This window comes from Zalophus californianus, chromosome 3 (genome assembly GCF_009762305.2).
Source record: "Zalophus californianus isolate mZalCal1 chromosome 3, mZalCal1.pri.v2, whole genome shotgun sequence".
Taxonomy (NCBI): Eukaryota; Metazoa; Chordata; class Mammalia; order Carnivora; family Otariidae; genus Zalophus; species Zalophus californianus.
The window spans coordinates 194,224,315-194,248,721 of NC_045597.1; the positions used below are offsets into that span (position 1 = coordinate 194,224,315).

Below are 24,407 nucleotides of genomic sequence, written 5' to 3' on the forward strand. Positions count from 1 at the left end.
AGCTTCTCCTGAGCGGGCGGCAGGTCTGTTTCCTCTGGCTCCCTTCCTCCTGCAGGTGGTCAGGCAGACCCCCCACTCCTTGGGGGCTGCTGGTGTGGCCAAGGGCAGGGCCACCCTGGCTCGGGCAGGAATACACCCTTGCGTCAGGTAGCTTCCAGAAGTCTCCAAGATGGCAGCTTGCATGCAGGGGTTTCCCGGGGAGTGCTCTTGGGAGCCCCACCCATAACGGGGCTGGCAAAGCGGAATGGGCCAAGGGAGCAGCTTCTGTGCCCGTGGGGTGCTCTGTGCAGAGAAGATGCGCAGCTGACCCCACCGGGTTACCCCGGACACACTGCCTCTGATGCACGCATCACTTGTTGAAGGCAAGTCTGGAGGGGCCTTGGGCTGTGAACTCTGGCAGTGTGTGCCTTGGTCATGACGGGGAGTCCCCAGCAGCACCCCACGGCATCCACTACAGCCTGCCACCTTGTCAGGCTGGGTGCCTGGACCCCTGAGCTGCAGCTCCCCGAGGCTGCGGGGGTGGGTCTCCGGGTTCTCCAGCCCTGAACGGGGCAGGCTTCCTGTCCGGGGTCTCCCCAGCCGGTGCCAATGATGGATGCGCACAGGTTGGGGGCACCACCTGGCCAAAACGGACCTCCTGGAAGCTGCACGCAGGCCCTCCTCCACCCCGTGTAAGAGGCCAGTCTCTGCAGGCTACAAGCGCCCTCGCTCCTGGCCCTGAGCTCCAGGCGGCTGCAGAGGCGGCCCAGGGCTGTGGTCAGGAAGTAACGTTGTGCAGGATGTCACGAAGAGCGTGCAGACACGGAGAGAGCCAGGCACACAGGGACCGGAGAAGGGGTTCCTGAGAAGTGGCGCCCCCCTGCCAGACGCCCTCAGACACGTGACCACACCCACTCACAGAGCACAAAGGCGGTGATCACAGCCTTGGGGTCAGCGTGCAGCCTGAGCAGTCCGGCCGTGCGGAGAGCGGCCCAGCCCAGCTCCCTGAGGCCCCAGCCATCCCAGACTGGTGAGTGCACCCCAAGCCTGCCGTCCCCCTGCTGTCCCCTCCATGAGCCCTGTCCTGCCCTCACCCTGCTGGCCACCACAAAGGGCTCCCAGGAGCAGGGCCCCGGGCTTCCCATGGGAGGACCGCGCCGAGCTCCAAGCCCAGGCAGGCATAGGGCAATGGCTGAGGGGACAGTTAGCCTCCGTCTAAGGTAAGATGGTGGGGGGGTAGTGGGGGGCAGAGGGAGAGGAGGAGGAAGAGGGAGAACGGGGGAGATGGGGTGGGGCGGGGGAGAGCGTTTGGGGGGGGGAAGGGGAAAGGAGGGCCCCGAGGAGGAGAGTGGACAGTTGGACAGGGAGAGGGAGGGCAGAGGGCGGTGGCCGGAGGCAGGCACAGAAGCAGGGAGACCAACAGAAAGTCAGGACAGAGGACGGGGTCGGCCTGGGGGCCCCACTGCTCTCCTGATGGGCTGGGGGTGCTCCCTCTCTGCAGACCGGCCTGTGGCCCCTGCCAGAGGAGCGTGGGGGCCCCACTCCATGGGCCATGGCCGACGGTCCTTGGACAGGGCCACGGGATGTCAGGGGGCGGCGGGGGCAGGGAGTAAAGTGGCAGAGGTCTTGGGCTGGGCTAAAGCCTCCGGTGGAGAAACCCAGAGGGGAGCCCCCACAGAGCTCCCTTCCATGGCAGGGGGCCGCCGTCCGCACCTGGAATCTAGGCCCTCTGGGCGGGGCAGGGGAGGTGGCCTCAGTGGAGCTTCTTGGGGTCAAGAGAGGGAGCCCTTGGGGCTGTTACTGGAAGCGGGGGAATCGGGGGAGACAGAGAGCAGGGCCTTCGAGGAGGAGGAGCGGGACCACAGCAGCACTTCCCTCCCTGCCCCCAGGTGAAGCTGGTCACCCCCGCGTGGCTGGAGCCCCCACTGGCTCCCCGCCGCCTGTCAGGCCGTGCGCCCTGATGGCCTCCGGGAACAGCCTTCACGGCTGCGTAGCCGCCCCGGGCGGGCGCGTCCTCTCCCAGGTTACCAGGGTCTCCATCTGCTTCATCTTGGCGCTGGGGCTGCCGCTCAACGGCCTCGGGCTCTGGGTGTTCTGCTGCCGCCTGCGCAGGTGGACGGAGACCCGCATCTACATGGTAAACCTGGTGGCGGCCGACTTCCTGCTGCTGCTGAGCCTGCCCGGAGTCCTGCACACGCTGGGCCAGGAGCAGGGGGACCAGGAGGGCCCTCTGTGCAGGGTTCTGCAGAGCTTCTACTATGTCAACACCTACATGAGCATGTGCCTCATCACGGCCGTCGCTGTTGACCGCTACACCGCCCTGTGCTTTCCCCTGCGGGTCCGGGCCTGGCGTAGCCCCCGCCAGGCCGCCTTCACCTGCCTGGCCCTCTGGCTGCTGGTCTTTGGGGCTGTGGCCCTGGTAGCGTCCTTGCTGCCTGCAGACGAGAACTTCTGCTTCGGGCAGGGACATAACCGGGCCATCAAGATGCTTGTCTTCTCCCTGCTGTTCTTCTTCCTCTCACTGCTCATCCTCAGCTTCTGCTCGGGGCAGGTGCTCTGGCACCTGCTCCGCAAACACACGCGGGCACCGCCCGAGGAGGCCGGCCGCATCCTCAAAGCCCTCCGGGTAGTGGCCACCAACCTGGCCACCTTTGTGCTCTGTTTCCTCCCACTGCACGTGGCCTTGATGGCCAAGCTTGTGGCCAGTTGGACAAGTGCAGCCTGCCCCACCGTCCAGAGCATCACTGACTTCGTGCAGGTGGCCGCCCGCATGGCCAACGCCAACTGCTGCCTGGATGCCATCAGCTACTATTTTGTGGCCACAGAATTCCAGGAAGAGGTGGGGGCCATCCTCAGAATGCCCTGGCCTTTCCAGGGATGGATGCGGGGCGCTCCTGCAGGTGACCACCCGGACCTGGCCGTCCGCGGGGGGCGGGGGGCAGCTGAGGAGAGCAATGCAGGAGGGGCCCCCCACACGACCCTGCAGCAGGCAGCTCAGGGCCCCCCGGGTCCCCCACAAGGCAACTCTTTCCCCTCCTCCATGGCATCCAGAAGAAGTAGCCTCCCTGCTCACAGTGTGCCTTTGGATGCATGAGTCCTGGAGACGGGGCTGTTGCTCAGCAAGGAGAATTCAAGCAATGAATTAAAGGATCACCACCAGATCTTTCTTCTCCCAGCTCTGCCGGCTTAGCCCCTTGGGCTGCTTCCTTCGCAGTGTGCGCCCCCTTCCCCAACCCCAGCCCTCAAGCTCCAGGATGCAGGGTGACCCTGACCTATGCCAGGCTGACCTCCAACCTCTATGCTCCACCCCTGCAGGTGCTCAGGAAGGGAAGGACCCTCTGAGTACCCAGGTAGCACTCCTTGGCAAGTACTGAGGAGGGTGTTAAAAAAAACCACATTTTTCTGTGTCACCTATAGATTATGATTAGACACCAAAATCTATCAAAGTTCCAAGGTCTCTCTTCAGGCCTGTAACACCACTGCAGATAGAACCCCCTAGATCCCAGGGCTGAGGGACGCCAGGCTCTAAGTGAAGGGATGTTTACAGAGACACAGCAGCTAATTAAGTTTAAAGACATTCCTTTGTAAAAAAATGTTCAGTTGTGTTCCTGAAGAGCATCAAAGAGGTCCAGTCCTTACCTTTGGGGTGCTCCTTGGGGCCCCTTGTCCCTCCACACACTTCATACCTCTCAGCACCACTGGCAGCCCCCATCTTCCCACTCTGGGCCAGGCCCATGGACACCCGCAGGCTGCGCTGAGGGGCCTGATGGCTCCTCTGTTAGCGGGGGACAGGGGGGGCTCTCCCCACAACACTGTGGCCGTCAGTATGTGTCCACCAGGCTGGGGCCCGAGGGCACAGCTGGGAATGGAGTTTCAGGATCAGCACAAACACCTCCACTGAGAAGCGGAGGCAGGAGACAACCCTGAGGGGCTCATGCTGGAGACTGGGGTCCCCAGACGGGGCCTGAGGAAGCAGAAGGAGGTGCTCCCAAGAGCCTCAGGTGACTAGAGGGAGAATGGGAGACTCAGACCCCTGTCCCCTTCCCCCCCACCCTGCTCCTCTCCTCTCTCCCTCTCCCACCCACCCCTGCCACCTGCCCCAGCCTCCTCAGAGCCGTCTGCCTGGCGGGGCAGTCTGTGGGCCCTCCTGGGCATGCCCCCCGCCACACAGACAGAATGAGAGCAGCTGGCCTCCGGGCTGCGCCCCTGGCTGGACCCGTTACCCGCAGCGCCACCAGCTTCCAGGTGACGGAGATGCACGTCCTGACTCTGAGACAAAGCAGCAGGGCCCCGGACCTGCAAAGAGGTCAGTCCCATTCTGCGAGTGCACCAATGCCCTGGCCTTCTGCTGCCTGCAGACCCAGGCTCACGGGGCCTCCCCGGCCTCCCCGACCTCTGGCAGAGGCTCACCCTCCCCCCCCCCCCACGCTCCCCCCACACCGGCAACACACACTTGTTCTGGTCAAGGATAGCTAGTCGGCGGGCCGCCGAGAGGCCGTCTGCGTGGCCAAGGCTGATGGTGGCATCACTGCCCGTGGCCACCGCTCCAGCAGCTGTCCTGTGTAGAGCTTCTTGCGGTGCCAGGAGTGCAGCCACAGTCACTGGCCCCTCCGTCCTCTTGGGGCTGCCAGCTGGCTGCCAGGGGGGAGTCAGGCCTGGGCCGCATCTCCCCCTCCCCACACACAGAAATCGCAGGGCATAAAGTCCACCCCACCCGGTCCGACCCTGACCACCAGTGCATGGGGAAGGGGCTCCTGAAAGGGGGTCCCACTGCTCTCCTGATGGGTTGGGGGGGGGGCTCCCTCTCTGCAGACTGGCCTGTGGTGCCTCGGCAGAGAACCCTGAGCGGGAGCGACCCGTGGAGGCCCAGTCCTCCATCTCCGCCTGTCCAAGGCCCCTCAGGGCAGCGGTGCAGTTTGGCTCAGGGAGGCAGCCACCCACTGTGAGCCCGCTGGTGCAGCCACCCTCCCCAGCCGGTGCTGCCCTTCACCCAGGGAGCCCAAGTCCCGCTCTGGGGAGATGCGTGTGGTGGTCCAGGGAGATGGGGCTCTTGCTCCTTGGGGCTCCGGCTGTTGGCAAAACACGTGGGAGGCACATCACCCACTTCTCCACCTCCCCCGTTAGGGTCCCTTCCCCCCAGGAGCAGCCCCCTGGAGTCTAGCTTGCAGGGCTGATCCCTTTGAGGACCCAGGCCCTCCCAGCCTGGAGGTAGTGTTGGGGCATAGCACGCTGGGGTGCCACCATGGGGGACAGGGAACTTGCCAGAGTCTCCTGAACACCTTGAGCCTTGCTTTTCAGCTTGAGGCAGAAGGGGCTGCAGTGCTGACCTATCCACCAACAAGGTATACAGGACCTGCCATATGTTGCAGACACTGGTCTAGGTGCCGGGAGCCTCACAGGGTCCCACGGGGGGGGCGGGGAGGGGAGAGGCTGGGAAGTGAGCCAGGCTGGATCACAGAGCGCTTTGCAGGGGAGACGCAGGGCTTGGGGGGTGTTCTGAAGGTGGTGGTGGGGGGCGCCCAGAGGGGTTTACGTCAGAGGAGTGAGGAGTGTGGCTGTGCTGCAGGTGGGGGACCGGATGGCAGGGCCAGGACGTCAGTGGGGGACCAGGGTGGCAACGGTGGGGGCTGGGACTGTGATGGGTTCCGGGATCAGGATGGAGTGTCCAGGCCATCACGGGAGTGCGGCGCCTCGACCAGCCATGGGGAGGCTTCAGCGCAGCGCTGTACAGTAGCGTGGCTGAGGACGAGCGGGGGCTTCCAGGAATTAGGGTGACCCCGTGCAGGCGCGGAGGGATGTGAGGGCCAGGAGGAAGCAGGGGGCAGGCAAAGGCAGGGGGCCCAGGCAGCGAGGAGGCAGATGGGACCCTCTGCCCTCAGGGAAGCGCTCTCTGGAGAAGGGGGCGGGACTGGCCAAGGGGCCTGCTGTGTCCCCTCTCTCTCAGGGACACGCCCCCACCTCCCACCCCCAGGTACCCGCTGTGGCGTCTTTACGCTTCATTCAGCAGAGCTCCGCCCTGCTCCACAAGCCTTCACGGGCGCGACCGCAGGGGCGGGGCCAAGCAGCCAGGGCCCCGCCCCATGCCCCGCCCCCCGCCAGAGACTCGCCCCTCCGCGCCGGGGGCCACGCCCACGCCCCGCCCGCGCCAAATGCCACGCCCCTCCGCGCCCAGGGCCCCGCCCAGCCTGCCAGCCCCTCCCTCCTTCCTCGCTGGTGGGTTGACCCGGGTCGCAACGTGACACGTCCCCCCTTAACGGTTGCGCATTCGGTGGGGCTGGGGTTGGCTGGTCTAATCCCTTGCTCTTCCCGAAAGAGAACGAGGGGGCGGCCCTTAACCCTGGGCGCCGGGGGCCGAAGGTTCAGGTGCTGTCTTCCCAGGTTGGGGAGACCCGCCCCCCTCCCCGATTTGCCCTTCCCGTCTCAGCTGCGCCAGCCAGGATTGAGGATTTAGGTAGTCTATGGAGGGAATACCCAAATCAACAGGGACGCCAAAGCGCAAACAGGCCGTGCGGGGTGCGGGGCTGGGGCGGCGCTGCCAGTGCCCGCAGCCAGCGCGGGGCAGGGTTCTGGGGGCTGCCGTCCTCTCCTGCGGCCCTCTGACCCTCCCAGGGGTCCCCCCGCTCCAGGGCTGGCTTAGTCTACTCGGGCCGCAGTGACGGACACCGCAGACTGCGTGGCTGGGAAACATTTCTTTCTCACTGTTCTGAGGCTGGAGGTCAGACATCGGGGTGCGTCAGGGTCGGGGTTCCAGTGCCTCCTGGTGCAGACAGCCTTCTCACACTGTCCTCACATTGAGGGGCCGGGTTGCTCTGTGGGGGCTCCACCCTCATGACCTCTTCACCTCCCAAAGTTACCCCCTCCTAATCCCATCACATCTCAACACAGGAATTGGGGAGGGGGGCCATTCAGACCCCAGCAAGGAGCAGGTGGTGTATGTAAATACCCTGGAACTTGCCTGGCACACAGTTGGCGTCCCAAAGTGTTGGCATCCACTGAGGGGACTGCCAGCCCTCCCAGACCAGCTGCGCTTGGATAGTGGGGTGCCCCCCCTGCCATTTTCCAAACTGAAACCAAGGGTCCCTGCCCTCTGCCCCAGTCACACCCAGCACACACCCAGGATCACGCTGTCCAGTTATCTTACCAGCAAAAGACGGATTTACTTGAAAATAGGACAGAACGACAAGCCAGGACGAGAGAGCCACGGGAAGCCAGGGGCGAGTCCAGAGCACAGAGCAGAGGTGCTCTGTTATAAGGGGAGGTGGGCGGGCCCTTCTAAACCAGAAGTCCATTGGAGTACACGGGGAGCTGGGTGTGTAGCGGCTTCTCATTGGCTGGGACGTGACGGTCTCCCATTGGCTGGGCTGTTGTCGGGGGGAGGAGGAAACCTGCCTTACTCCTTCTAAGGACGGTAGGGTATCCATCCACCTGCACGGCCCCTCTCTTCCTCTGGTGAGGAAACCTCTCAAAGCCCTGGTACACAAGGGACGCCGTTTTGGACTTCTTTTAAGTCAGCATGACTGTATATAACCTTTGCTTAACCACGAACCTGGTTTATGGCCCACCAAGCATCCTTGGTACACCTGCTTTGTAAATGAGTAGCCTAAAGGCAAACCATCTCGTCCTTAACATAGGGATCCATGCTGCTCCTCCCGGCATTCCTTGACCTTAGAACTCATGATTCCGGCCCATGTGTTAATCTATAATGTTTCTGAACTTTTACAAGACTGTACCTCTGACCTACTGATTTGTGGCTCTTTATGTAAAAAGGTATATAAGCCTTGTAAAAACTGTTCATTCTCTGGAACACTTTCTTCCCTGTGAAGATGTGTTTCCCGGGCAGCTGTCCTAATCTGGGCTTGAATAAAACTATTTTCTTCTTGTATTAGTGTTCTTTCTGGTCAATTTGCATTGTCACCTGTTGGGTCTGCAGTTGACAACCAGAGCTGGGCACGAGAGCTCCCCCTGCTGGCCACCGGACACGCTAACTGACGTTCCCACTTGTCACACCCCTCTCTCCTCTCCCCCAATTTTTACTCCTAGCTGCCCCCTCCTCAGTCCACCGCAGCCTCTGGAAGCCTGCCTGTCACTGCCCTGTTGCCTCTGCCCAGGAGCCCAGTGAGCCTGTGTGAGCCTGTGTGAGCCTAGTGAGCCTTGGTCCAGCAGTCAAACATAATAAAATAGAATTAAAAAAAAAAAAAAAAGAATGTGGTCCTTGATCTCGGCTGCAGGAGTGCAAATTCAGGGGGCGTGCTTACCAGCCTGTTTCCTCTCGGCCTCAGGTTCTCGCTTGTAGCCTGAGGACCCTCAGATCCTGGGTCACCTCTAACATTTGTGAAGCCCAGGACACTGATGTAGGAAAGACATTAGGGTTCGAAGCCTACGGCCAAGAAAGAATTCTTGAACCATCTTTGGTGCAAAAAAAGTGGTTTTATTAAAGCTTGGGGACAGGATCTGTGGGTGGGAAGAGCTGCCCCGGGGTCATGAGGAGCGGCCCATTATATGCTTTCAAGTTGGGAGGGGGTTAAGGACAGTGTAAACCGCCCAGGTATTTTGGCAGCGAGGTTTCCAGGGTCCTGAGGGGGCTAGCTGTGGTGGGGAAAAGGTCATTTACTACCGTCTAATAAAACCTGGGTCATGAGACCCTCCAGATGTACATCGGGGGGTCATGTGCTCGGGGGATGACTGCCAGCATGTATCTTGGGGGCTTTAGAGATAAAGGAAGGTTCCAAAGGAATTTTTATGTTTTATTTTTTTTTAAAGATTTTATTTATTTATTTGAGAGAGAGGGAATGAGAGACAGAGAGCACGAGAGGGAAGAGGGTCAGAGGGAGAAGCAGACTCCCTGCTGAGCAGGGAGCCCGATGTGGGACTCGATCCCGGGACTCCAGGATCATGACCTGAGCCGAAGGCAGTCGCCTAACCAACTGAGCCACCCAGGCGCCCAGGAATTTTTATGTTTTAAAGTAGACTTACAGGATCCTGGGGGTCAAGGTAAGGTTGCTTTTGCCCTCAGCAAAGTATCAACGTTGAGGCAGGTGAGTCCCTAGAGGAAGGTCACTCTGCCTGTTTCAAGGACTTGTCCATGGGCTGTGGGTAGTAAGGAAATTTAGTAATTTTTCTTCTGCCTCTATTTCCCACATCAGACATGACCACAGGTGGAGACCCACATGCTTGTCTAAGTATTTAAAGCTTACATCTGTGCCTTTGAAGCCTGGCCTTGGTGCTTGCCCCAGTCGCCCCCCCCACCCCGCCCTGAGCCCTAGATCACAGTGCTGAGGGGCTGCCCTCTCCCTGGTCAGGCCCTGGGAGTCCGAGCCATAGCACCAACTGTGGGACCAGGCCAGGATTCCTGGGGTGACTCCTGAGCAGGGGACAACAGGGGGCCTTCGTGGGCATTCCCTTAGCCATCCAAGGATTTCTAGGAATCCTCCCAACAGCTAACATAAGCAGAGGACAGGGCAGGCCCTCCCTGCCCGTGCTCTCTTTGAGTGGCTCTGAGAAACAGCCTCTGCACTTGCTGGGAGGCCCTCTGGGTCCAGGCACTGCAGGCTTTGGTCCCTCTGTCTGTGACATTGAGGTCAGTCCAAGAGGCTGGCCAGCCGGTCACCATCTCCCTGCCAAAATGTGGAGCGGCTCTGCCTCAGACTTGGGAAAGTGTGGCCGCGCCTGGAGAGCCCTGTGACAGGGCTGCTGTGGGCTGGATGCGAGAAGCTATTAGAGGGAGGGCTGGCCACCCACAAGATGCAGCGGGGGGTTCCTTTGATAAGACAGCCACCTGTGTGGAGGCTGCAGCCAAAGCCCAGGAAGATGGTTTACTGCTGCTGCGGTGGATTGGGGGGGCGGCGGGGGGGCGCATCCCAGGAAAACCTGGGCCAATGGGGGCCTCTCAGCCGCGAACACCAAGGAAGGACTCAGCATAGGATTTGGGCTGTGGGAGTGATTTAGGGCAGGGTGGAGTGGGCAGGAGTTTGCGGATGGCGGGGCAGCCAGACGGCGTCTCCTCTCCAGCGCTTGTCCGGGCAGGTGGGTGGCGTGAGGCTGGCTGCTGCCGCCGGTGGAGGACAAGGAGCGGTCGTCCACGTGGGCCGGTGGGCGACGCCGGGGCCGCCTACCCTTGTTTTGTTTTCCTCCCAGACATGGAGACCCCTCCGCGACGGCTGACGTCCCGTGGGGTCGCCTGCAGCACCGGGGACCGCGACGGCTCGGCAGTGAGGGGGGCCGCTTTTCTCTCTCGCCGCCCCTCTGCCCATGGGCACGTGAGAGCCGACGTCTGTGGTGTCGCCGCCGCCCTTTGTGGGCGTCTGCTTTGTGGCGAGGTGGCCTGGGGCCCGGGGGGCAGCAGCGGTGCAGGCAGTCATCAGACACGAAATGCCCGCCGGCCCTGGCCACGGGCCACAAAGCCGAGGGAGACCGATGGTCAGCACACTTTCCTACAAAGGGTCAGAGTTCATATTTTCAATCTCCTTTGGCTCTCGCCAGCTCCGCCCACAGCGCTGGGTCGGCAACGCCAGTGGGCAAGGTCATGTGCCAACCAAACTCTCCCGACGGGAAGCGGCAGCGGGCTGCAGTCGGCATGGGCCCCCCCCCCCCCCCCCGCGGCATGCCCAGGACCCGGCGGGTGATGGCGGGCGGTTCTTCCGTGAGCCCGTTCCCCACGGCCCTGGAACGGAAGGATCTCCCGGGGCTGCGGTGGGGGCCCGAGGGTGGCAGGTCTTCTGGGTGGAGGTGGCAGCCCCCGGACTTCTGCCCAGATGTCCTTCCCCCCAGCACAGGGACGCTGGTGGCACGGGGCACCCCCAAGCTCCCTCTCCCCAGGGGCAGCTCAATACAAGTACTGGGTTCCTTTAGGGTAAAGTCCAATTTTCCAACATGGAGGTTTGGGATGAAAATACGAGGGAAATTTAAGTGTCAAGTGTGACCTGGGGACGGGAATCTACCTTTGGAAGTATTTGAAGGAACAGCTGTGGAGCGTCTGTCGGCCGGTTCCAAGGACAATCACGGGTGCGAGTGGCACTGAAACAGCGGGAAACACAAGGGCCGGGCCACAGCAACGTAGGCCCGCCGTCGCGGGGCGCCACCGGAGCGGGGTGAGCAGGGCGGGGTGAGGGTTTCTGGGGTGACCCACCCCACCCAGGAAAGAGCCCAGAGCGCCGCGCTTGCACGACCGGGGTGGGTGGGATGGGGGTCTGAGTATCTGCGACACTGGGCTTTCAGCAGGGGGACCTCAGCGCGTCATTTGTTTTTTTAGGTTAGCCTGGCCGTACGCTGTACGGGGGCCATGGGGCAGGCAGGGGAGCAGGACCCTGCGGCAGATGTCCCAAGGCTCCCACCAGCAGCCGGATGGAACACTCAGACCAGGGAGGGCATGGGAATCCTGCTCGGCTGGACCGCCTCGGTGGCCCACGTGGATGGCGTTGTCTGCTGCTCGACTCTGCTCTGGTCCCCTTCATGGACGATCCATCTCACCACTTCCTTGGGCCACTGAAATGTATGTCTGGATGACAGGTGGACAGAGCCCCGTGTCTGCCTCATTCAGGGCAGCCACCCTTGTTGGGAAGGAGGCCTGCCAACCCTCCAGGTGGTGTGGACCCTTGTCCCTGGCGTGACATGTTCTGACAGTGCTCTGAGGATTGAAGGACAGCTGGACCCCCAGCATCAGGCCCCCAGCCCCCGCCAGACCTCCCTGGCCTGCTGATGGCCATGCTGGTGGGGAGCTGAGCCGAGCGGGGGCCATGGTGCCCAAGGTCAAGCGTGCAGGCGGGGCCTCCACGTGGTCTGTGTCCGCAGGCCCTGCGCTGCCCTGCCGAGTTCTAAACTGCCCACAGTCATCAGCTCCCACTGTCACCGGGGCTGGCCAGGCCGTGGCTGAGGTCAGAGGTGGCCAGGAAGGGGGTAAAGATGCCGTTGACCTCTGAGGTCCTTTCCAAACCAAGCACCAGACCTGGGAGCAGGGAAGGGGGTCGGGGGTCCTGCAAAATCTTGGTCACCTTCATAATTTGCCTGAGGCTGGCCTGGCTGAAGAGGGGCGGGTTTGACCCGTGACCTCTGTCACGGGCTGCCTGGGGCACTTCCCCTGGTGAGGTTCAGGCTGTGTCCCCGCAGGAGGTTCAGGGAGGTTGGCTGGAGGAGAGTGAGCCCACCCCTGCCCTCGGGGTCACGGCTGAGCTCAGGTCCCTGTTGGACACCCCCGCGGCCCCATCTCCTCTGCAGGAGCCCCCGAAGTGTGCTCTGGGCACCGGGTCCTGAGAGACGCTGATCAGCGTCAGAGTGGGGCGGGGGGAGGGAAGGGGGCCCCCAGAAACAAGGGTGGGGATGGGCTGCTTGTGGAGGAAAATCCTCATCGGGAGCTGGATCTCGGGGCGAAGGGGGGAGGTGGCCCGTCCACGGGGCAGGCCTCCCGCAGCCGCACACACGCTCGAGCCGTGAGTGCTGAAGGCGAGGGTGATCTGCCCTAACAGCGTTCCCAAACTTCCGTCACCTAAATTTTGTTAGTTGAACCTGTTAGTCTCCTGTCAGAGCAAATGCATCTCTTGGTCCACACCCATGTTCCTGTTCGCAGCCTTGAGAGCCGGGCGCCCCCAAATACCGTCCTTGGGTCCAGGACTGCGGGAAGGGACAGGGTGCCCCTCGTACACATCGATGTCCCCAGAATTCCAATTCTGTCCAGCTTCAGTTCGAGGGATCACAGAGTCCCTTAACCACAGCCGTGAGTCCAAATGAGAGAAAACCAAACTTGCTTTAGATGAGAGACCACATATCGCAGATTCTGGATCAATAGAAGAGACGTATTGAGGGGCGCCCGGGTGGCTCAGTCGTTAAGCGTCTGCCTTCGGCTCAGGTCATGATCCCAGGGTCCTGGGATCGAGCCCCGCATCGGGCTCCCTGCTCCGCGGGAAGCCTGCTTCTCCCTCTGCCACTCCCCCTGCTTGTGTTCCCTCTCTCGCTGTGTCTCTCTCTGTTAAATAAATAAATCTTAAAAAAAATAAATAAAAGAAGAGACATATTGAACAGCAGTGAGAATATTCTACTTGCACTGTCTGGAAATCACATAAGATGAAAACTATTTACTAATAAGATCCATGTGTGTAGAATGTACATTTATAAAACACTACCCTGAAATTACCATCTTATCAGGTCTCTGGGACATTGTACAGACACTTAATCATAGCAATAAAACCAAAAGAGAAAAAACAATTGGATTTATTTTAGAAGATAAAAATCTGGCTGTGTTTCTGGGTTGTTTGATTACGTGTGTTAGCAACGACAAAATACTGTAAGCACACTCCCCACAAACAGAATGACGTGGAAGCACTCGTAAGAGTCACCTGCAGCTCTTGCACATCGTCTAAGAATTATAATCTAAGAGGTTCCCATGTGAGCCGTGAATGGTCATTTAATAGCAGTAGCACCAAAAGAGAAAACCAAAATCGTTTCAGTAGAAAGAAAGGGGTCTGACTGTGGTCCCACATCTTCAGAAGCAGGCTCAGGGGAAGGTGGGGCAGCTCGGACGGACTCACTTTTGGGACTCTTGGGCACGGGAGCCCCACGCACTGATTCAGCGGCAGCTGAAGGCAGACAGTGGAGAGGGGTCTGGGAATGCCAGTGAGGCTGGCACTGAGGGGGACTTCTGATGAAAACTGGAATGTTGATGTGAAGGGCTTGTATCTGCACCCCCCGGCGAACGTGCTGGGGGGACAGATGCTGTGTGGGCCCGTGGGACCAGGCAATGCTTCCCCTACCTCATAATGTAAATTAGAAGGCACGCTGATGCCCCCTTCCTCCGATCCTGATTGGGTGAGCTCAATGGGGGCCAGTAAGATGGCCCACGCCCTCCCACTGTGAAACTCAGGTGCTAACGTGCTCCCAGGCAAGAGCTGCTTGCCTGGCTGTCCACCTGGGCAGGCCCGGGGCTGGTCCCACCCTGCCCTGCGGGGCCCAGCCCAGACTGCATGCAGGGCCCTGGGCAGCCATGGCGGCTTCAGGGTCGCTGGGAGAGAGTGCTGTCTCTGGGGTTTGGGGCCGGGACGGTGAGCCCGGCTTGGGCCAGGAGGCACTGAGGGCCACCTGGGCTTTGGTGGGTCCCCTTGAAGGATGCAACAGATGCTCAGGAGCCCTCTGGGCCTCTCTTCGGCTGGTGGGGACCGGCTTCCACTAGAGAGAGGCAGCCTGTCCCTTCCCTCGACAGTCCAGGCCTGCTCCCAGGCTGGACCCCGGGGAAGGGGTGGGTCATGTCCTGCAGCTCCTAAGTGATGACCTGCCCGGGGCGAGATTTTTGTCTGAATGCAGATGCTGTGTCTTCCCGCCAGGCTCCTGGCCGCTCCGCAGGCCGTGTGTGCTCCCGGAGGCCCAATGTCTCTTTGCAGAGAAGCTTTGGGGTTTTGAATTTGTGGCCGCCTGGGAGGGGAGAATTGGTACCTGATACAGTCTGCGTTCCTCTTACCGTGAGCGATGCTGCTGGGCATCAAAGTCCGTTCGTGTACCTTTTTCTGTGAACCCTCTGTTCATGTTTTGCTTTTATCCCCGTTTTTGAAAATATTTTTTAGAGAATTCTTTGCACATTAGTTTTTACTCTTCATCTGGGACCAAGGTTGTAAACTGTTTTTTTCCTAGTTTGCTGTTTGTCATTTGACTTTGTTACGACGTGGCCACCTACACCAGCGCTGGGTTTATTAGGGATCGTGAGAGGAATCGATGCTTTTCACTGCTTCTGGATTTTCTGTCCTGGTTAGAAAGATCTCCCCTACTCCCACATTTGGAAAGAACTTTACCCATGTTTTCAAGTTTTCACAGGTGGGTCTCTGTTGGCTTTTGAGTCCCTTCTGGGATTTTACTCTGGTGCCAGGTACAGATCTCATCCTGTGACCTGGTCCCAGCACCGCTTACTGAGATGCCTGCCTGCTACCCAGTGATGCGAGGGGCCACGCTCAGACACTACGTGTGCTCCGTCCTCGGGCCTGGCAGTGGACGCCCCCTCCGCCCACAGGCCAGTAGCACTTCCTCTGCCTGTGAAGGGAGTGGCTTGTTTGATGACCCCACACAGCCAGGCCCGCCGCCCATGTGTGTCCTGTGTGGGCCTTTCTCAGCTGTTCTGGCTTATTTTTTTCATACTAATCTTAGAATCTGGTGTTTAGCATAAAAAACAACTTTGGCTTTAATTATTTATTATTTTTATTACTATTATATATTTATAATTCTATATTATATAATTTTATGCTAGTAAGTTTATTATTATTGTATTATTAACATTTATATATTAACTTGGGGAGAATGGACATCTTTAGGATGTTGGGATATCCTATCTAAGAGCAAAGAGTGACTTTCCCTATTTTCTTTCTTTTTTTTTTAAGATTTTATTTATTTGTGAGAGAGAGAGAGCACAAGCAGGGGGAACGGCAAAGAGAGAAGCAGGCTCCCTGCTGAGCAGGGAGCCTGACATGGGGCTCAATCCCAGGACCCTGGGATCATGACCTGAGCTGAAGGCAGACGCTTAATCAACTGAGCCACCCAGGTGTCCCATGACTTTCCCTGTTTTCAAGTCTTTCAGGAATTTTTAAAAATTTTCATTGGAACCAGGCTTTATGCCTTCCTCGTTAAATGTATCGCTAAGCACTTGATAGCTTTGCTGTCATTGTTACCTTTCTGCTCCTTGTTGGCTGTGTGAAGCCTACTGGATTTCTTTTGCCTGTTAATGTTGCCTTCTGCTACATTAACAAGCTGTTACAGTTCCTGTCAGATTTTGCACTGTTTCCTGTATCACTATCCTATGATCTGCAAATAGGAATGCTATTCCTTTTTTTTTTTAAAAGATTTTATTTATTTTTTTGAGAGAGAATGAGAGATAGCACGAGAGGGAAGAGGGTCAGAGGGAGAAGCAGTTTCCCCGCTGAGCGGGGAGCCCGCTGTGGGACTCGATCCCGGGACTCCAGGATCATGACCTGAGCCGAAGGCAGTCGCTTAACCAACGGAGCCATTCCTCTAATTGTTTCCTCCCGTCCAGTTGCATCAGCCCGTGTCTCGGGCACCATCCTCGGCGGGACGTGGACGCCTGGCTGTCTTTCTGACTCAGCCAGAACGTCTGTGGTCTGTTCCCACCGAGCGAGGTGCCATCGTGCGCGTGCATGGTGTGTGTGATGAAGAAATTGTCCATCACCTTCTAATATTAACTCCTTTTTGGACAGGGAATGGATGTCGTATTTTCCCAGATGTCTTTTAAGTGTCAGTGGAGATGACTGTCTGATTTCATTCCTCAGTCAATAAGGTGAATTATATTAAAGAACAGCCCAATATTGAACCACTCTTGCCTCCTTCATGTTAAACTTTTTTTTCAGTAAGTTTTAAGTTGTCTTCCACGTTAGTAATCGGTTCATCAAAGCTTTGTATGAAAATTGTGTTCTTTTCCATCAAATGCAGTGTTCCTTAAATTTAATGTGTGCGTCCAAGCTTGTGGAGTTTGCTTTACAATGTTAAAGTTTTCCAAAATAAAGATCCCAAACTCCAAGAATTCTAATAATTTGCTGATATACTTCATTGCAATGTCCACACGTTGGCTTTTCTTATACTAATTTACTGGTTAAATTTGCTGTGGGAGCACCGGAAGCTTCTGACCTGGAAGTATTTGTGCAGAGGCTGCGAGGATGTTCTATGGGGATGGATGTGCCATTGGCCTGTGGTCTCGGGCCCCCCTGAGGAAACTCTCTTCCTTCCTGGGGCTGTGACCTCTGCTATCATCCCCCAGTCCCCCATCCCACAGACTCCCTTGGAAGGGAGCTGGTCGGCCCCCCATCCCAGTACCACCCCTGTGTGCTCATGGTCCTCCTTCTAGAAGCCTCCGTGCAGCCCCATCAGGCCCTGCAGAAGCTACACGGGCCTGGCTGTCAGGGCCCGCCCTGGGGGGGCCTGCTCACCTCTCCCAGGGTGGCCACTCCGAGAAGGGGCAGGGGAAGCTAGGGCCCAGACGGAGTACCCTCACTGCCAGGTGGGTGGGGAGAGGATTTAAAGGGGGTGAAGGGGCAGCCACAGGAAGTGGGGTGGGGGAGGCTTCTTTCTCTCGCATCCCCTGGGAAGCTGGTGCAGGAAGACATGGCCACCACACAAGGGAATAGCTCCCCCAGGACCTCCCTGTTTTCTGTCTCTCAGGACAGCTAACACCATCGGTGCAAACTTCTCCACTCGGGTCTTCCCAGGACCTGGGGGATGCACACTGAACCTCTTGCCTTCCCTCCCAGGTCTTACCTTTGGTTCTAATTTTGAAAAGAAGAGGCAAGAGACACCTTGTGGGACATGGAGGTGACTCAGACCAGCCTCCCTTGTGGACTGGTCTCACCCCTGCCTGCCCTTCCAGAAGCCTCTGTCAGGCCAGGGAGACAGGCAGGTCTCAGGAATGGTTTATTGACAAATGGTTTCCGGGGAGGAAGTAGTGCGGCCTGGTCCCCCCTCAGCTCCGAGGGGTCCCAGGGTCCAGCCAGGGCCGCTCACCGGGACTGTGCCGGCTCAGCTGGAGCCCGGCAGCTGCTGCCCCACCCCCCTCCGCACGGGCTCCCGGCTTCTACACCCCTCTGCAGGCGTCGGGTGTCTCTCGGTCCCAGGGCCCGCTTCCCTCTAGGAGTCCGGTGCTTGTTCTTCTGGTTGTATAAGAGGTTCCTCTGGAAAAGGCGAGGAAGGTGGCCGTGGTACAGCAGGACAGCCAGGACCATGCCTGCGAGAAACCGAGGGTCAGACCTCGGGGCCTGGCAGGCTCCTGGATGCTGGACCCACTGATCCATGTGACGGGGGATCCTGCAGACCGGGGCCTGGGCGAGCCTGCCTGTCTCTGTCAGAGAGCCCTTATCTAGCTCCTCCCCAGGGGCCGACTCCCAGACCACGACTCCCAGACCCCAGACCACACTCTGGGGACCCAGGCCCAGCATTCCCTGCACCAATGTCCCGAGCCACGTGCACAGCCTGTTCCTTCTTCCCAGGGCTGCCTCCTGAAGGTGACCTGTCATCCGTATGAATGGCGGTGTGGGCGAGAGCGGAGGTGAGGACCGAGCGGGGAGAGAGCACGGGGGCTGAGGGCAGGGGCAGGGCCTGGCCCCTGGTTCCTAGGTTCTTTCCCGAACTTGCAGAGCAGAGAATCCTGAATTCCCACCTGGCTGCCCGGGTCATTGGGAAGGTGTTTGCCATGGCAGGAGAGGGGAGCACATTATCTCTAAGTTTCATGTGAACCCTTTAAGGACTCCAACTGCAGTGTGTGGGCCCCACAAAGGTCAGGGGTGGCCTCCAGGGACACTCCAGCCACCGTGCTCCTGAGAATGGCCCCTGGGCCCACACATGCCCGTGCTTCACTTGCCGCACCTCCTTTACCTTGAGTGGGATGCTGGGACCACGCCCGCTATGGAGGAGGGACATCCCAGGGAGGTGAGTGACTTGCTCAGGGTCATCTTGGGCACAGGTGGAGAGTCACGGCCCCGGGGAGCCACCCCCACTTCCCAGGCCCAACTGCTCTAAACAGACAAGAGATTCAGTAAACGGCATCAGTCCGCCAGCGGGGAAAGAAACGCCATGGAGGAGCCTGAACAGCCAGGAATCGACAAACGTGAGTGGGCCCCAGACAGCAGAATCCTCAGCCAGCAATGCGGAAGGCTGAAAGGCAACCCGTTTCATTCCACAGAACCCCAAAGTTCCAGCAGGGTGCAGCCCAGGTCCCCTGGAGGTGGGATGTGCCCGGTGCTGACCTGCAGGGTGCGCTGCACTGTGTGTGAGAAGCTCAGCACCCCAGTCCCCTGTTCCTATGGAAACGGCCTTGGCGGTCCCCACCCCGACCCTGGCAGGAGGCAGGGAGGCTGTGCGGACTCGGGACAGTAGGAGCACCCCAAGGTGGGAGTCCCCTCCCCGAACAGGGACAAAGTGGGCATGCGCCCAGAGGGTGCTGCCCTCCCAGCCTCTTCCCCCCTCATCCCTGTGAGACCTCCAAAGGGAACCCTAATGGCTTTGGACAACATGACGGCAGTTACGGAGTCAGAGGCTGTACCAGGTTGAATGGAGTCCCCCCTGAATTCATGTCCTTCCCAGAACCTCAAAATGTGACCGTATTTAAAATAGGATCTTTGTAAATATAAGTAGTTAAACTGATGAGGTCACCCTGGAGAAGAGTGGACCTATCTCCAGTGTGGCTGGTGTCCTTCTACGAGGAGCAGCGGAGACAAACAGACTCACAGCAGAGGCCACATGAAGACGGGCCGAGATTGGAGAGGTGCGGCCGCAAGAGGTGCGACACAAGGATGCCCAGAACCGACAGCCAGCACCAGAGGCCAGGAAGTCAGGGAGGGGCCCCGCTGGCCCTTAGAGAGAGCATGGCCCGACACCTACCTTTCTGAGCACTCGCCTTGACCGAGTGCAAGCAGCCCCTGAATTGTCTCCCCACCAGTGAGCTGGACCACAGGCGTGTCCACCAGGAACGCTTCGTGTGTCCTCCCCAAGGCCCCGTCCAGGGCTGGCCCTGTCTGCTGCCCGCAGCGACCCTTACCTCTCAGAGGACCCCGCCAGTACACCTGGGTGTACTCCAGGAGGGTGTGCCCCGAGCAGGGGAAGGTGACCGAGGTGGCCAGGGCGGGGTTGAAGAAGGCAGACGTGAAAGGCCCAGCTGTGGGAAGAAACACAGGTGGCCCCTGTGGGGCCCTGTCTGCTGCCGCCTCTCCTTGGGACGGAGCCCTGTGCCTTGGGCCTGGAGCTCAGCCCGTCCTGACCCCCCGATGCTGATGGGGACATGGGCAGGAGGGCCACTCAGCAAGGCCGGCTCACGGGATCAGGGAGCAGCCACGAGAAGAGGCTCTCCACGTCGTCCACCACCCATCCCAACCGCTCACCCCTGGATGAACCCCCCTCCCCCACCCCTTTTCTCCCCCATCCGCCTGTGGGAGGTTGTCCTTGAGAGAAAGGGGGACAGAGACAGACAGAGACAGAGAGGGAGAGAGAGACAGAGACGGTGAGATGGGGAGACAGAGGCAGAGACAGGGCGGCGCCAGAGAAGGGCTGAGCCCCGTGAGGACACAAGAGAAGGGAGGAGGGACGGGGCAGAGTGGGAGAGCGCCGGCATCCCTCTACCCTGGGCCGGGTGGACCACGGCCAGGGAGCAGCGGCTTCGCGCGCGCAGGCCCGGCCCGAAGCTGGGGCTGGAACCAGGCTCTGGGGGCCGTGCCCTGGATGGCTGCTGGGCTGAAGCAGGAGCTCCCGGCGCCTCTCCAGGGCCGGAGTCCAGGCAGACTGGACACAGAGCCCTGCTCCTGGCGAGTTTCTGCTCACCTGTGCCTCAGTTTCCCCACCTGTACGTGGGCTCTAGCGAGGCGCCTTCCTAGGCACAGTGTCCGTCCTCTGCCAGACCGTGGAGAGCGTCTCAGGAAGTCAGCCCTAAGTGCCGGTTCCTTCCCTACAGGCCTAGCCTGCCCCAAACGCACACTCAGGAGGGCTCAGCCCTCAGGCCCTTCTAGCTGTAGCCCTAGCACCTGAGCAGGTGTGAGGCACCCGCTGAACGACCTGCACCCCATCCCACAGCACACCCTTCCCAGAGAGCCCCCTCCCAGGGCTCTGTCCCGTCCCAGCACACCAGTGCTCTGAGGTAAAGGGAGCGTCTCTGCCTGGAGAGCCCTCCTAGTGGAGCAAGTCCCACGGACAGAATGATGGTGGAGCCCCTTGGGGGCTTATCAGCAGCCCCAGCCTGGCACCTCTGAGTTCTGGCCCAGCTCTGTCCCACGTCGAGACAGCTGCGATGTGAGAGCAGCAGCCTGGGCATCTTGCAGCTGACCTCCGCTCTCTGCTTCTCCACCAAGGTAGGAAGGGCAGCTTCCACCGTGACTGAAGAACCCCCGGAGAGCTCGGTCCGGAGGCCCAGGGCCCCGGGCACGGGCATGGAGGATGGGGAGGGTCAGAGGCGCGACCACCCATCAAAATCCTCTGCGTTTCCTTCCAAGGAGTTCAGCTGAGCACAGCTGCTGGAGGTGCTGAGTATGACGTCACCAAGAGGAGGGGGATCCGAGAGTGCCTGACGCCTGGGGGACCATGGCAAAAGTCCCAGCTGTGCCCCAATGGCCCTGTCACCTGCAACATTGCAGGATGGCCAGGAGGCCCCCGTGATCCGAGTGGGGCCCCAGCTCTGGAGCCTGGGCTGCTGGGAGCCCGCTGGGCACATTTACAAGGAGGCCTGAGGGTAGCTCCATCTTTCATCTCTGGCATGCCTCTGCCTCCCTGATGGTCCCTTTGTTTGTACTGTTCCAGCCCAAAGGCTCTCCCCGACAGCCCCCCTTTGCGGAGCTGGGGAGACTGAGGTCCAGGAGGGGGCGTCCAAAGCATGCAGCACAGGGGCTGCTTTCTGGTTGTTGCAGTGGATGATCTTGAGGTCCAGAACTTTCCCAGAGTGGAGGAAGGTGTCTGGGCCCCGGGGGGCAGGGGTGAGGTTAACCCCACCAGGATATCCGCCTGCTGCTCCCCCTGGAAGGCAGACAACCGTCCAGACTCCAGCCCCAGGGTGGGGGGGCGGGGGTGGGGTGAGGGGGCAGGGATCTGTCCAGTCCTCCTCTGCGGCCCCGGCCTTCTCAGAGTCATGGGCAAGCTCTGGAGACCTGGAGTCCGGGAGTGGAGAAGCCGGGGCTCCCTCAGGGATCGCACAGACACCCCCTTCCACCCTCCAACAGGTGGGGCCCGGCCCAGGGAGAGCACACAGAACGCGGTTTCAGACCCGACGAGCGCACGTCCGTGAACACGGAGCCTCCTGGCTAGAGCTCCGTGGTTCCTCACGCTGAATGATCAAGGGGAACTGATTTTGTATTTTCACATACTTTGTAACTTTTAGCTAAAACTCAAATAAAGCAAAGCGCACTTCCACTCCATGCCACCTGGACAAAGCCAGGGAAGGGCGCCACTGCCGAGAGAGACCTTCCGCACCCAGGCCCTCCGCTGACCCCGCCGCTCCTCGGATGCCTGTCGTCACCGCGCCACCAGCGCCACGGTCACGCTGCTGAGTCTGCCGGCCTCGCCTGGGGTTGTGGGGGCAGCGCGCCTTCCTTTTAACTGCTGAATGGAGTTCCGTTTGGTGGACGAACCGTAGCTTGTTCATCCGTTTTCCCGATGACAAACTTCAGGTTTTCTGTTTTGTTTTGTTTTTTTTTTCTCAGTTTTTGACTAACACGAAGAAAGCGGTTGCAAGCACTCACGCACAAGTCTTCACAGACAAACGCCCAGAGTGCTCGGGGTCCTGGGGCAGGGGATTGCTTAGCTTTAGGAGGTCGCAGCACAGAGTCACAGGGCGCCCCAAGGTGGGTGTGGCCAGGAGCGGCGGGTGGGACGCGCGGTGTCCAGCAGTCGGTGCCCTGAAGTCCGAAGCACATTCCTCTTCCGCTGAGCGCTCCTCTGTCCCTGTGGCGGCCAGCTGCATTTCCCCGACGACAGCTGCACACGGTCACGAGCTCAATGCACGCTCACGTACTGCTCCTCACTATTTTATTGGGCTGTATATCTTTTTCTGATTGAGTTCTAATGATTCTTCACGTATTCCATATGTACTCTGGATTAAGTCCCTTGTCTTCTAATTGTTTCACACATATTTTCATCCAATTCCATTTTCTTTTTTTTTAAAGATTTTTTTTTTTTAAAGATTTTATTTATTTATTTGAGAGAGAGAGAGAATGAGAGATAGAAAGCACGAGAGGGAAGAGGGTCAGAGGGAGAAGCAGACTCCCTGCCGAGCAGGAAGCCCGATGCGGGACTCGATCCCGGGACTCCAGGATCATGACCTGAGCCGAAGGCAGTCGCTTAACCAACTGAGCCACCCAGGCGCCCTTTTTTTAAAGATTTTATTTATTTATTTATTTGAGAGAGAGAGAGAGAGCAAGACTGGGAGGTGGGGGCAGGGGGACAGGGGCAGAGGGAGAGGGAGAAGCGGACTCCCCTCCGAGCAGGGAGCCTGACGTGGGGCTCGATCCCAGGCCCCCAGATCATGACCTGAGCCGAAGGCAGACGCTTCACCGACTGAGGCACCAGGTGCCCCCCAATTCCATTTTCTTGAGGATGTCTTTTGATAAGTACTTCTAGAAGTTTTACAGCCTTGTGTCTCACATTTAGGTCTAAAGTCTATTCTGACTTAACTTCTTAACTTTTGTGAAAGTGTAAGACGGTCTTGTTTGTTTTTGGCACCCGGGCAGCCCGTGGCTCCGGCCCCGTTGTTGAGAAGACTGTCCTCGCCCCAATGAGTTGTCGTGGCTCCTTTGTCAACACGGTTGACTATTTGCATGGATCTATTCGGTTCTACTGATCTGTCTATTCTTCCGACAATACCACGCTGTCCTGATTTTTGAGAGCTTACAGCAAGCCTTGAAGTCAGGTAACGGGAGTCCTGCAACATTGTTCTTCTTTGGTACAGGGCAGGCTATTCTGGGTCTTTTGCCTTTTCCTATAAATGTTAGAATCAGTTTGTCAGTATCTGTGTAGTTTGTGGGAATGCACTGAATCTATGGATCCAACTGGGAAAAATCCACATCTTAGAGCTATCTCCTGAGACTTCCAGTCCAGGAGCACAGAATGCGTTCCATTTATTTAGGTCTTCTTTGATTCCTTGTGTCAGAATTTTGTAGTTTCCTACATACAGATCCTGCGCACATTCTGTTTGAGCTTTACCGCCTACGTGCTCTCTCTGTCAGTACTACTGTAAATGCTGTTTTGTTTTAATTTCAAATTCTAGTTGTTCATTGCTGGTTTATAGGAAAGCGATTGACTTTTGTGTGTGATCTCTGAGTCCTGTGACCTTGCTATAATCTCTGGTTAGTTCCAGGTGTTTTTTGGTCAATTCTTTGGGATTTTCTTCAGACGATCTTGTCATCTGCAAACAAAGACAGTTTTATCTCTTCCTTCCCAATCTGTACGCCCCTTCTTGTTTTATCTTATTGCACCTAGAATTTCTAGGACAGTGTCGAATAGGGTGGGTGAGAGGACCTCCCCATCCTGCTCAGTCAAAGGGGTAAAACCTCCAGTTTGTCACCAGTAAGTATGACGTCGGCCGTACGATTTTTGCAGATGTTCTTCATCGAGTTGAGGAAGCTCCCCTCTATTCCTAGTTTGCCTCCTGTCCCCACGACTTTGTTACGGAGAAAGCTCCGGACACATTCTAAAATGACTACTCTTCCGTTCCTCCTGATGAAGACGTGAGGGGATTTTTCTCCACTCTTCACAGTGAGAACTTGGGGGGCTCCTTCTGGTAAAAGCCACAGGTCCCTCTAAGCCTGAGCCCCCAGGAGTTCCTCACCTCCAGCTAGTCCGCACTGGGCCTCCAGCAATGCAGAGTCAGAACTGCCGTCCCGGTGTTCGTACGCAGCTCTGGCCCAGCAGCTTCTGCACCACTAGCGAGCGGATCTCAGCTGGGACCGTCCGTGCTCCCTGCTCCAGATTCTGGGGGACACTTTGCC

At 58.7% G+C, this 24,407-nt stretch overlaps 1 protein-coding gene across 1 annotated transcript; it reads left to right on the forward strand.

The window, feature by feature from the left end:
* On the forward strand, positions 1-4,006 carry LOC113920239 (G-protein coupled receptor 35-like). Its single transcript, XM_027590546.2, has 2 exons — positions 1-1,009; positions 1,869-4,006. The coding sequence occupies exon 2, from the start codon at positions 1,940-1,942 to the stop codon at positions 3,071-3,073; it is 1,134 nt and encodes a 377-aa protein (XP_027446347.1). The 5' UTR covers positions 1-1,009; positions 1,869-1,939; the 3' UTR covers positions 3,074-4,006.
* Positions 4,007-24,407: the final 20,401 nt, after the last annotated feature.

Excerpts from the sequence above, each read along its gene's own strand:
- LOC113920239 (XM_027590546.2), top strand. The coding sequence starts at position 1,940 with ATGGCCTCCGGGAACAGCCTTCACGGCTGCGTAGCCGCCCCGGGCGGG.